We start from the raw sequence: 12313 nt of genomic DNA, 5'->3' as shown, positions 1-12313 counted from the left end.
CAAGCAACAGAACTAATAGGGAAAGTGTGTGTTGCCCAAGTGTAAGTAGCAAGGAGTGGGGGCAGGGAAGAGATTTTAGATAAGGTCACCAGGGAAAGGAAGGGAGGGAGTGAGCCTTTTATGGCTTTCGTGAGATCCTATATGAATGCCAGGTGGTTCATAATAACAATAAAATCTTAATCATTTGCTGGTACAAAGCGCTTTTTCATAACTACCTCATTTGACCCAACAACCTCCAAAAGACCTGGAATTTTTGCCTGGCCCAGGAAACAAACTGAATTCTGCTATTCAGTTCCTGTCTTGTTCCCCTATGCCCGGACTCTGTCTTAGCATCTGCTTAGTATATCATTCCCCTAACAACATGTTTATCAGCAGTTTGAGAGACTAGAACCCAGTCCAGAATCCCAGCCAGCCACACCCTCTGCTCTTCCCTGACTCTGCCAGCTTCCTTTTCCTGGCCTCTGTCCCCAGCCTGCTGCACACGTTTTCTGTTTGGTGCTCCACTGGCTTGCAGTCCCCAGTCCTCCTTCTTGTTTATTCCTGTGGCCCCTAAAATGGCCTTTTCCCTCTGGCAGGTCTAGTATATTGATTAAGAGTATGAGCTACAGAGTCCGGTAGACATAAAATCCTGCCTCTAGGACCTTGGAAATGTCTTTACAAATCTTTGGATCCTAGTTTCCTTCTCAATAAAATAGAGATAATAACAACTATTTCATACAGTTGCTCTAAGGTCTAAATAAAATAATGCATATAAAGCCTTTAATACAGTACCTAGACAATTATAAGCACTCCATAAATGGTGAGGGTGGTAGTTATCATCACGATTGATACCTGCATCAGCACCCAATGGCTATCTTGTCTCTTCAGCAAGCAGCCAGACCTTCCACCATGGCTACCATGGATCAAATGGGGGCAAGATGACCTCCCATCCACCTTCAAGGGGCCCAGTCTACGTGGCTCCCTTCAGTAGAGGTGCCTCGAGAGGCCACTTCCCATAACCGGCCCCGTCTGATGGGTCCCTGCTCACCTTTGCCTTCTCGTCCCGAGCAGCCTCCTTTACTTCTCCACTGCATAGTCCCTCCCCTCCCATAGTCTCAGCTGTAGCTTTAATTTGTTTTTGATTAGTATTAATTCTTCAAGGTATGATTGGAATTGTTCATTGTTTAGTGAACAAACAAGAGGAGACAACGGCATATTTTATGGGGAGCCGTGGTGCAGAATGGATAAATGTCACCGCTTTTCAGGGAGATGAATGGTAAAATATACACAGAGGTCATTTATAATATTAAAAGTAAAATTATTGCTGTGTCTTTTCAGCAAAGCAACGAAGATAAATGTCAAATAGAGAAACCTTGGGAAAAAGACCATGCGGCAAAATAAAGGAGCTGTTGAGGGTACAAAGGAATAAAAAGATTTTTACTTTCTTCAGAGAGCTCAACCGCGAAAATGAAGCGCATTCTACTTTCCTACTAATGGCCTAGGGGCATTTTGTGGTTCTTCATAGGTTTTTATGGAGACTGGCTTTGTCCAGTGGATTTTGAAACCAACCCTCACTGACTATCATGTCAGCCGGCACCATAGCCTCATTCTAGCACCGTCCTTGATGTCACCCTCTCTCACCCTCCCTCGTCTCCAGGTCACCAGCCCTGTCAGAGTTACCTCCAACCTATCACTCATGTCACTTATTTCCCTCCATCTCTGCTGTCACCAGCCTCATGCAAGCTGCCTTCATCACTTGCTTGGTTGATTACAACAGCCTGTGAACTGGTTTTTCCACTTCTGTTGACCTCTCCACTCCATCCTCCCTAAATTGCTCAAAACGATCTTTCACAATTCTAATCAAATTGTTTTCAGTCTCTTATCCGAACTCTTTCAGCAAAATCCACACCTTTGACTGCAGCCTGCAAGGTCATGCCTGATCGGGCCCCTGCTTCCTTCCCCAGCCACCTTTCACGACCCTCATGACCCTCTGTGGCCCTCTTGAGCCACACTGGGCTTTGCTCTGTTTCTAGATCGTAAGTCTCTTTTCTCACCCTCAGTGTTGTAATTCCTGCTTCTCCACAGCCTTTGTGCATGGCTGACTCTCTCTTATCCTTCAGCGTCAGCTCAAATATTACCTCCCCAGAGAGGACTCACGTGACCCACCTATCAAAAACTAGGTCACCTATGTTACCTTCTGTTCGCTACCTTAACCCCATTGCCAGGCTCTCAATAGAAGCTCTGAACATAGCTGTTCAATAATCCAAAGATTAAATGGGATGGTGGGAGGGGAAGGTGGGTACAATTTTTATGGTGTAAGTCAAAGGAATTTGCGATTTCCAGAATGCAAGGAAATTCCACCTCACCCCATTCTTCCACCCAAACCTGGTGATCTATTTTGCGCACCTTCACCATACATTCATTAGTGCTTGCTATGTGCCAGGCACTCTCCACGAGATAAAATAAGTAAGATGGACCACGCGCCTCAAAGAATTTAGAATTTGGTGAGAGAAGCTAGCAATGCAGACATATCGCTCAATAGGGTGAGGCGAGAACACAGTTAAAGGTGTGTAGCAATTACCAGAACACTCCAGAGGGAGTCATATGTCTGTCTGAAAGAAGAGAAGAACAAGCCATTGGGGAAAGTGACATCTGGGCTAGGAGGAATTTTTCAGGTGGAGAAGATGATTCTGTACAACAGAATTGGGTTACACAAAGGCTGGGGTGATGGCCACATGTTTAAGAAACTGCAAATCGCTGTGTTCAGCTAAAAATGTAAAGGAACACGGCATGCTGGGGAAGCGGGCTGTGACGGGCGTGCAAAGCCTTGATTTGGATTGTATGCTGTGGATACCAGCAAAGGCTTAGAGTAGGATAAGGACCGAAAAGGAGCCAGGCTCGGAGAGGTAACTCTGGCGCAGAGGGACTCAGAGACACATCTTGAAAATTCATCATTGCAACTATTATTTTTCGTAGCTATTACTGTGTTGCAAATTACTATTGGGTTTGTTTCTATAATCATTTTGCTGATAAGATCTAGCCCTGTAGATCCTCACCTCTACTACGGGATGTGAGGTATTCCCAAAGGTGCTATCTGTCCCTCAGATTTGGCCTGTGCAACCCCCTTATTGATCCCTTCCCATGCACTCTTCATGGCCAACTCTTCCAAACCTTTTGGGATACTCTCCGAAATTAGTTCATAAGCCCTCCACATATTGTTTATGTGTGTATACAATTTCATTTGCTTCTCACCAAAATCCTGTACATTCGATAGCCTCCCTGAGTTACAGAAGAGAAGAACCCCGTGAACTGTGTCAGAGTTCACAGCACTAGCTAGTAGAATTGGGGACTGGAACCAAGTATTATTTTCTCTACACCTTCGGGGTGTCATCAGTACAAACTAAACAAAGTGATAACATAGGCTCTTGTGATAACAGAAATGGAACCTAGTCGTGAAAGGAACTCTGGGGACCCTGGACTCAGGAAAGAATTGTCACAGAGAGAGGGTGCATGGGGCTGGAATGCCAAGGATTCTTCCAAGGGAAGAAAAAACTGAAGATCCACTTATTTCTCCAACACTAGAGGTTCTCATTGTGGCAGCACTAGAGGTCCTCTGGGTGTACCCAGTTGTCACCCAGGGAGCTTGAGGAACATGCTGGTTCCAGGGTTCCACCCTCAGGTATTCTGACTCTGTAGGTCTACAGGGGGAGCCAGAGAGCAGCATGATTAACAAGTTCCGTTGTGATTTTGTTGCACAGGGTCTGTGGACACACCACCAATGTAGTAACAGCCTAAGCCCATGGTGAATGTGAATGTCTGCCTTAGAGGTTCCACAAAAAAAGGAAGCTGAGGCCCATGAGAGAAATGACTTGCTTGTGGCCCCAGAGGCTTTGAGGCCGAGCTAGGCCTCCAACCAACTCTCTCCGTTCCCGGCACGGTGCTCTCTTACCCAGCCTACTGGCCCTCTGCAGCTAGGCCCTCTCCTCACCAATTTACATTTTGAGTAGGAACCCAAGATGCCAGCTCTTTAATGAGGTTGTCCACTCTGCAATTTATAAGGCCCAAAGCCCTCAGCAGGCCTGGTCTCTGCCTGGCTTGATTTACACAGTTCACAGGCCTTCCCACACGCCCGTTAAAGTCAGCACGGCAGTTAACAGCTGGTGGCCTGTGCACGCCGTTTGACTGCATCCTCGTCATGTCACCATCCATTTTCGTGCCTTTGGGCTTGTTCACTCTTAAGCACCCTTCCTCCTCCCTGGGAAACAATAAGTTTCCCCCAGCAGGTGGGAGCCTGGCCCAGCCTCTGGGCTCCAGCCCCATTCCTGACTCTCCTGTCCTCTAGAAGCCAGACTCCTCCCACGTGTCATGGCCCCTTGTCCTTAATTCAAGAGAAAGGCCCCCTGCTCACTGAAGGGACACTCAGTTTTTCCTCTTTTTAATGAGTGTCGCTGGTTAGGCCACAGCCAGCAGGTGGGAGACGGCCCAAAAGCTGATACAAATGTGCTTTTTTTTTAATGCCACATAAATCACCTTAATTAAAAATTAATTAACTGACCTAAAATTTGACATTCATTTAAAAAAGAAATTTGAGTAAGGAGAGTTGTGCCGATTTTGTAGCATCGAATCTCCAGACATGATTGAAGGAGGGGAGTACGTTAGGTTTCTGCTTTGAATGCACAATTAGGGACAAGAAATCATTCTCAGTGAGTGAACTCAATAAGTCACTCGTGGTGTGGAACAGTAATTCACGTAACTTGACCTTGGCCACACGTGTCTCAGGTGTAAATATGAACTAATTTCTACTGTACTGGAGAGGAGATAAATGGGCAAACAAATGTGGCATGCTGTTTCAAGAGACATGTTCCAGGATGCAAATGACAGATGAATCAGACAGGAAAAGCCAACAGGAGGCAACCACGGGAAGCTGGCTGGGTGAGTGCCTTAGTAAAGATGCATGGGCAGGCAGAAGGTTTCAGGGTAGAGTCATTAAGTGGTCAGCATTAATAAAGGCAGTGCTAACTATCTCAAATCAACCTTTTAAAAATATAGCCACCAACAACCATTGCCCAGAACTCCAGAATCAAAGCATCACAGTGGATGGTGGTCTTAAAGGTCGGATCTGAGGCCCCACCTTCGTTGGAGCAGGGGGGACAGTGGAGGCCTACGGAGGCGAAGGGTGCACAAAAGGCACATAGGTGCTCGGGGCACATCCTCCTGCCCTCCGAGGAAGTGGTATCAACCCTCTGCCTATGAGAATCACCCAAGTAGCTTTCAAAACACCAATGCCAAGGGCCTCTCCTTCAGAAATACTGATTTCATTGGTCCAGGTGGACCTGAAGATAAACACTATTTCTAACTTCCCAAGTGACTCCCATGTGCAGCCAGGGAGCTACTCTGGAAGGAGATCTACTCTGAATCGTGGGAGAGGAACTCCACCTGGGATCACCTGACCAGGTTCTGGGCCTTTCCTTGGGGTTTACTTGCTGTGAGATCACAGGCAAAGGACCCGGCAAGTAACTGTTTGCATGTTGTAGTGCCTTACTGTTTAAAGGACATTTCTCTGTACGTTATTTCGTCTCTCGAATCCTCGATCTTCTGATTAATCAAATGGGAATAATAATACCTGTTCTGCTAGTTTTTTATGAGGTTCAAACAAGGAAGGATTAGGAAAGCACATCGTAAGCTATTAAATGCCATACATAGGTAAGAAATGATGACAGTTTACTACTCCTAGTGACTTACATCATTATTCTGGGAAGAACTACTGTTCCAAAGATAAATAAATTCCCACAGAGAAGACTCTTACTAACAAAAGATCCCCAAGCACCAACTCTCTGTGATTAGGGCATTTGGAGTTACAGTGGTTACCAGGAATCACTGGCGCCCATGGGTGCAAAGCATCAGGAAGTGTGGGACATGGGAGCTGGCTCTTCATGTCCAGGCCCCACCCCTTCCTTGCTGCTCCAAGGCCCGTTTGACCATCCAGGACCTCTGGTTACTCCATAAGCCGGAACAATCATTTCACAACTACAGAGAGGATGCTGTTTAAGAAACTCAGGCCCTTGAATCAAACCATTCACCAAGAGTATTACCCTCCATGGAATTTATGGGCCCCATAAAAAAAGAACTTGAGAAGACAGAGGAGTTGTTTTTTGTTGCACCTCATTAGTTTTGAGTTTGGGCTGGTAGTAGAGATCAGAGTGCCAGGCGCCCACCTAATTGAATCTCTCGCAAGCATACAGTTCTCTGTGGTATGGAAGACACAATGCCAGGGAGCCTGGATGGCTCCAGCCAGGGGGAGGAGATGGGGAGGATTTGGTAGATCCGGGGCTGAAGGAGATGGCTGCTTGGGCTGCAGCTGTTCTGTAGCCAAGAAAAGAGGGGTGCTGGGGATAAACTCTGGGGCCTCCAGAGAGAGAAAGCAGAGCTACTCTCCCACTAGAACTACTCATCCCCCTCCTTTGTCAAGGTTTGGGATGAAGGACAGGGATGCGGACTTCCTGCCATTTTGTACCCACCGTCACTACTCATGAGGACACCCATCACCTGGAGGGACCCCAGAGACAGACGCAGTACAAAGAATAAAGAACAAAATGCCGAGAAGGTGGGTTTCCACCAATACCTCAGCAAGCCGTGTAACTACTCAAAGCCTTTGTATTCTCAGCTATAAAATAGATATAATACAACCATCCACAGAAAATACATAAAAACAGTTCAATTCCTAAATACTCGGGTGGAGAGATTTCTATACAAGGTCCTATTGTAGACTCATTAAGGTAAGACGCGATACCTCCTTTCCAGTCCCTTCCAGTTTGCTGAGGGAGACAGGCATACCGACAGTTACAACGCGAGGCAGAATGTCTGCCATGGTAAATGCGAGAAGTAATGTGCTACAGAAGTCCAAGTGCAAGGACAGTTCGTGGAAGGGGAGAATGGGAGAATCCACAAAAATGCAGATGTGGGAGGCCTAGGTCCCCGTTACTGAAAGGTGAGATGATGTTGGAAGACGTTCCCCAATGAGAGGGCTCCCCAAAGACTGTGAAGGGTGACCCACACATTCCCATTCCCATGTGGAACAGACTCTGAGCGTGAGAGAAAAAATCACCAAGGAAAATATGGATAGGTTTGAATTACGTACAAACTTTAACACTCCTATATATCAAGATACATCATAAACTGAATGAATGTATATAAAATACTGGGGGAAATTGTCAAACATGTAATAAATAGTTTCACATCCTTATTCATAATCTCATATAATTCTATGTGAAAACATGAAGAACCTAATAAATAAATTGGCAAATGGAAGCAGGCAAAGTAAAAGTAAAATAAAAATAATGTGTGAAAAAAAATATTCAGCCTCACTAACTACCAAAGAAATACAAAATAAAACAGCAGAGGAATACCTTTAGTTAAAAGTTAAAATTGTGATAACATTTAGGGTTGGCCTGATGTAGTAAGAAGGCCGTACATATATGAACACAGCTGGTGAGAGTGTAAATTGGATTAACTTCTAGAAAGCAATTTGGCAATATGTATCAAGGGCTTTAAAATGTTTATACCCTTTGATTCAGTAAGTCCACTTCTGGGAATCTATCCTATGAAAATAATCTGAAATGCAAGCAAAGGTTTATGTTCAAAGATATTCTTGAGAGTGTTGTTATAACAGTCTAAAAATCCAGTCATTGAGGAAAGTTTAAATAAATGATGGTACGTATCACAAAGTATTGTAGCCATTAAGAAGTATTCTTCTGGCAAATTTTTAAACCTCTGGAAAAGCTTGAGATATAACCTTAATTATTTCAAGGCATATATTCCTATGACACGACTATACACGCTTTTAAATATAGGCCAAGAAAACTAAAGAGAAATCTTCCGAGATGTTAAAAACGATGGCCTCTGGGTAGAGGGACTCTGGGCATTGCTATTGTTTATTTTTACCCTGATTTCAAACTTTAGACAATGGGCATATATTTTTAGAATGAAGGGAAGTCAAAGAAACTGTAAGGCATAGTCAGGGAATGGCAAGACATTGGCATGCGAAACGAGCACGTGTTCATGAAAACCCAACGAGAAACAAGGCCTAATCATAAAGTGTGAATAAAACACAGCACAGCTTACAGACGTTGCATAGGTTGAGGAAGACTTCACAGGTTTTTTATTTTGCTTATATATTCTTCAGTAGGGCGGGAAGCAAAGGTAATAAGGTCCTAACTGAAATTAATGATCCCATATAAGGCATAAGAAAAAGTGCTTTGGAAACTAGAAATCACCAAGCGAATGTGAAGAAGTGTTTTTATTATCCTGAATACCTTCACCCTGAAAGAGGAGCAGGGGCAGAAAGGACACGCAGTGTCCCTGGGCAGGCTGGACCCGCTGGCTAGGGGCACACATCTGTCTGGCCCTCACAGCCACCTCAGTAGCTGCCTAACACCGCCCCTCGCTGTCACTTACGTGGGAACGCTTCCCTGTTAGTGGAAATAACAGGGCCACCCTGTCCAGATGGTTATAAAGCCTAGTGAGCAGTCAGATAAAATGCTGGTGCGGTGCTTGGCAGGTAGCAGGTAGGCCATATCTGATGCCAGGTGTCCCTGCCGTAATCTCGATTCCTGGGGCAAAGTCCACAGCCACCCCCAGCAAAGCACCCCTAGTCTTCCCTTCAGGGCGGACGCCCCTCTGCAGGGGGAAGACTGCACCATCCAGGGACCAGCACCAGCTCCTTAGAAGCATTTTATTTCCCAGCTTCCCGGTGGACATGACTGACAAATTATGCATTTTCCTGCACTTGGAGCCAACGAAGGATTTGGAGAAAACGTTGGCTTAGGTTGTCTTTGAGGCACAGGGATGGATAGGGCTGACATTTTTCCTTCTTTGTGGGGAACAAAGGGGCAGAGGTGACCAGTCCAGAGAACCACAGAGATCTAGTCAGAAAGCAAATTAAGGGACTAAGAAGTTAATCTAAAGCTACGCTGGGCTTTATTGACTCGAGCCTCAGCTGATGCGGTCTGCAAGTACAGCCAGAGTCACGTTAGATGCTGTATTAGTTTCCTACAGCTACTGTAACAAACTGCTGGTGGCTTAAAATGACACGAATTTATTCTCTTAGAATTCTGAAGGACAGAAGCCTGAAATGGGCTTCATCGGGCTAAAGTCGTGTTGTCAGCAGGGCTGGCTCCTGCCGAAAGCTCTGAGGGGAAGCCATTTCCCTGCCTTTTCTGACTTTAGAGGCCTCCTGCATTCCTTGGCTCCTCCCTCATATTACTCCTTCCTCACGTCACTCCAAACTTTTGCTGCCATCGTCACATCCCCTCCTTCTTACTTTGACCTTCTTGGCGCCTTCTTGATAAAACCCTTGTGATTATACCTGGATAATCCAGAATAAGCTCCCTATCTAAAGGTCCTTAACTTAATTGCATCAGTAAAGTCCCTTTTACTATGTAAGGTAACATATTCACAAGTTTGAGGAGTAGGGTGTGGGTCTTTGGGTGGGTTTACTATTCAGCCAGCCACACATACGTAACCTAATGTGCAGGCTTTTCGTGAACCCTTGTAGGGGCCAAGCAGTGGCTAGGGCTGAGTGGGACATAGAGGTTCAAACGACTTGGTGAAGAAAATGGGAACATACACTAGAGCTGGTTCTAGAGCCCGGTTGCACGGAACCAGTGCCAGATGAGTCTGGAGTGTAAGGTTTATGGGGAGAGACAGACAGGTGAGACAGGAAAGGAAATCCAAGCCCAGATCACAGAGGACCTTGAAGAGCAGGTGAAAGGACTTAGATGTGATTCCCTGAAGGAAGCAGAGCCACATTTCCCATATCCAGGAGTTACCGAGAAGGCCCAGCCAAGCTGGAGGCCCAGCTGACAATGCGGATGGCCATCTGCCATCAGCTGACAAATTGAGACTTATCTAGACTAACTTGGAAAAGAAGGCCCAAGGCCACCCCTAGCATTCCCCTCCCATGAGATGGAGAGAGACGCTTTGCAGCCTGACAGACTGAGTGAGTCTGAATCCCACTTACCAGCTGTGTGACTTTAGGTGAGCCATTTAACCTTTCTGACTCAGTCTCCCGCTTAGGACATGGGCACTGTTAAAACTTGCCCAGCTTCTTTATGGAGCCTGGTGTGCTGAGGCACACAGAGGAATTCTAGAAACAGGCTGAACTTGATGATAGTTTCTTGGCTATCGAGAATAGTCCAGTGAACCAGAAAATAATGGAATTTTAGGTATTAAAAATCATCTAACCTGGAGAGTTCCACATCACAATCAGCTGGGAGGTTTTACTAAAATTTAATAAAGGCAAGCCTAATTTCACAGTCAGGGTTGGAAGAGCCCAGCCTTGACAGACTCAGAGAAGCTGTGGGATTTGACCAAGTGGGAGTCCTGGTTCATCTTCTCTAACCCCTAACTGAGCACTGAGGCAAGAGGGATGGGGGTGGGGAGGCTGCGAGGCACCGGCTGCCATGGGGAAGGAGCTAGAAGAGGACAGAGGACAAGGCAGCCAGCCTTGGGGTGGGCCCTGCCTGCTCATCTCCACGGGACTAGAGGCTCTCGCATCCCACACTAAGCAAGAGGTGAGTGGCAGGAGATGCCATCAGGAGCACCAGCCAGCTCCTTGCTAGGGGGTCCCCAGGCAAAATGCCCATTCCGTAGGGCAGGCTAGGCCAGGCCAGCCTTCTTGTCCTTGAAGCCTGGCTCTCTGAGCTCACAGGTTCATTAATTATCATAATTCATTGTTCTTGATACAAATAACATGTTCATTATAAACTGACCCCCTTCCCTTCCTCCACTGGATAATATGATTTATCTAGAATCTCAGAACTGGAACAGACCTCAGAAATATCACCAAAACCCCTTCTTTTGTAGGTGGGCAGGGGGCCAGACAGAGGAGGGACAGGGTCAGCCTCACACAGCCAGTCACGGAGGGGCCGGTCCGGGCCACCTCTCAGGCTGGTGCTCCTCGTGTTCCACAGCAGAAAGGGCGGAATGCTTCCAGAATCACTCCGGTGGTGGAACCTGGGGCCAAGCACATGGGGGAGATATGCTGGACCAGCTATTCCCCTTGATTCTCCAAATGTGACCTCGAGGGTAGAGCTGTCTGTGTGCAGACGAGAGCCCACCTGGCCCTCTAAAGCCCTGAGCTTGAGAACCCCAGAGTGCCGGAGGAACGTGGACCAAACCGCAGCCACTCTGCTATTCACCGTCGCTGGAAAACGAGACCCCCTCCAGAGGGCTGGGGGTGCGGGGAGTTAGGGTTTTGACTTCCTCTCAGCCTCCTGCTGTTGGCCCTGGATATGGCCAGATCGAGATGCCATGTCTCAGTCAGGCCTTGGGCTGTGCACAGCAGGGGAATGAGGCTCTCCCTGAAGCCTTCCCACAGGGCCGCCCAAACTGATCAGGGGCATGTGTCTCTGTGCTCTCCAGGAACATCCCTGGGATCCAAGATGGCCTTGCAGAGTTCCTTCACTTGCTGGAACGGGACAGTCCTCCAGCTCGGGCAGGCCTGCGACTTCCACCGGGACTGCGCCCAGGGAGAAGACGAGGGCCAGCTGTGCAGTGAGTAGAAAAGGCCCCAGGGCCCCAGGCGTCCATTCCCCCCTCCTGCCCCCATCACCCCAAGCCCTCGAACTTGGACAAATTTACCTACGTCCAGTGCCACTTGTGTCTCCTCTCAGTGGCAACTTTCAAAAGCTACACAGTCTCCAAGAGACAGAGCATCCGTGGTCAAGAAACAGCTTATGAATTTAGAACAAAAGAGGATCTTATAAGTCACGCTCTCAGCATCCTCGTGCACAGAGAACACGTGCAGGTGGAAGCCCAGCTCTGTAGCGTGACAGCAGATGCCCTCTACGCCCAGCTACCCTCTTTTTAAGCCTTACCTTTCATCACCCACCTGCCTCTCTCCTTCTCCCCATCTTCCACGTACCCCAGCCCCAGCCATATCAGACCACTTCTCAGCTCCCTCATACGTCCGTGGCTTTGGTAGTGCCATGTCCCTTGCCCAGAATGCCCTTTCCCTTCTCGAGTCACATCTGCTCCTTTAAGACTCAGCTCAGGAATCGATTCTTCTGGGAAGCTTCCTCTGACCATCCCCCTCAAGTCCCATTGGTTCTTCCTCTGGACCCCTCCCCCCAACTCAGTGCATCCACCCGTCTGCCATAACACCCATTATTTATTAACAGCTTTTTTTGAGATAGAGTTCGTATACCACAGGATTAAGCCGTTTAAAGAGTACAATTCAGTGTTTTTCAGCATAGTCACAGGCTTGCGCAACCATCGCCACATTCCAGTTTTAGAACATTTTTATCACTCCACGAAGAAGCCCCTAATCTTTCCC

The 12313-nt window shown here is 47.1% G+C and overlaps 1 protein-coding gene across 1 annotated transcript in view; it reads left to right on the top strand.

Annotated features, from left to right (window-relative positions):
* Positions 1 to 12313, top strand: part of ALK (ALK receptor tyrosine kinase) — a 621621-nt gene that overhangs the window by 498143 nt on the left and 111165 nt on the right. The window contains exon 6 of the mRNA XM_015588147.2: positions 11401 to 11532. Within this exon, the coding sequence (XP_015443633.2) occupies positions 11401 to 11532 (132 nt within the window). The remainder of the gene's footprint in view (positions 1 to 11400; positions 11533 to 12313) is intronic.

Source organism: Pteropus alecto, unplaced genomic scaffold, assembly GCF_000325575.1.
Source record: "Pteropus alecto unplaced genomic scaffold, ASM32557v1 scaffold61, whole genome shotgun sequence".
Classification (NCBI taxonomy): Eukaryota; Metazoa; Chordata; class Mammalia; order Chiroptera; family Pteropodidae; genus Pteropus; species Pteropus alecto.
The sequence above is the reverse complement of the archived record's forward strand: the minus strand, read 5'-3'. Positions and strand labels throughout refer to the sequence as shown.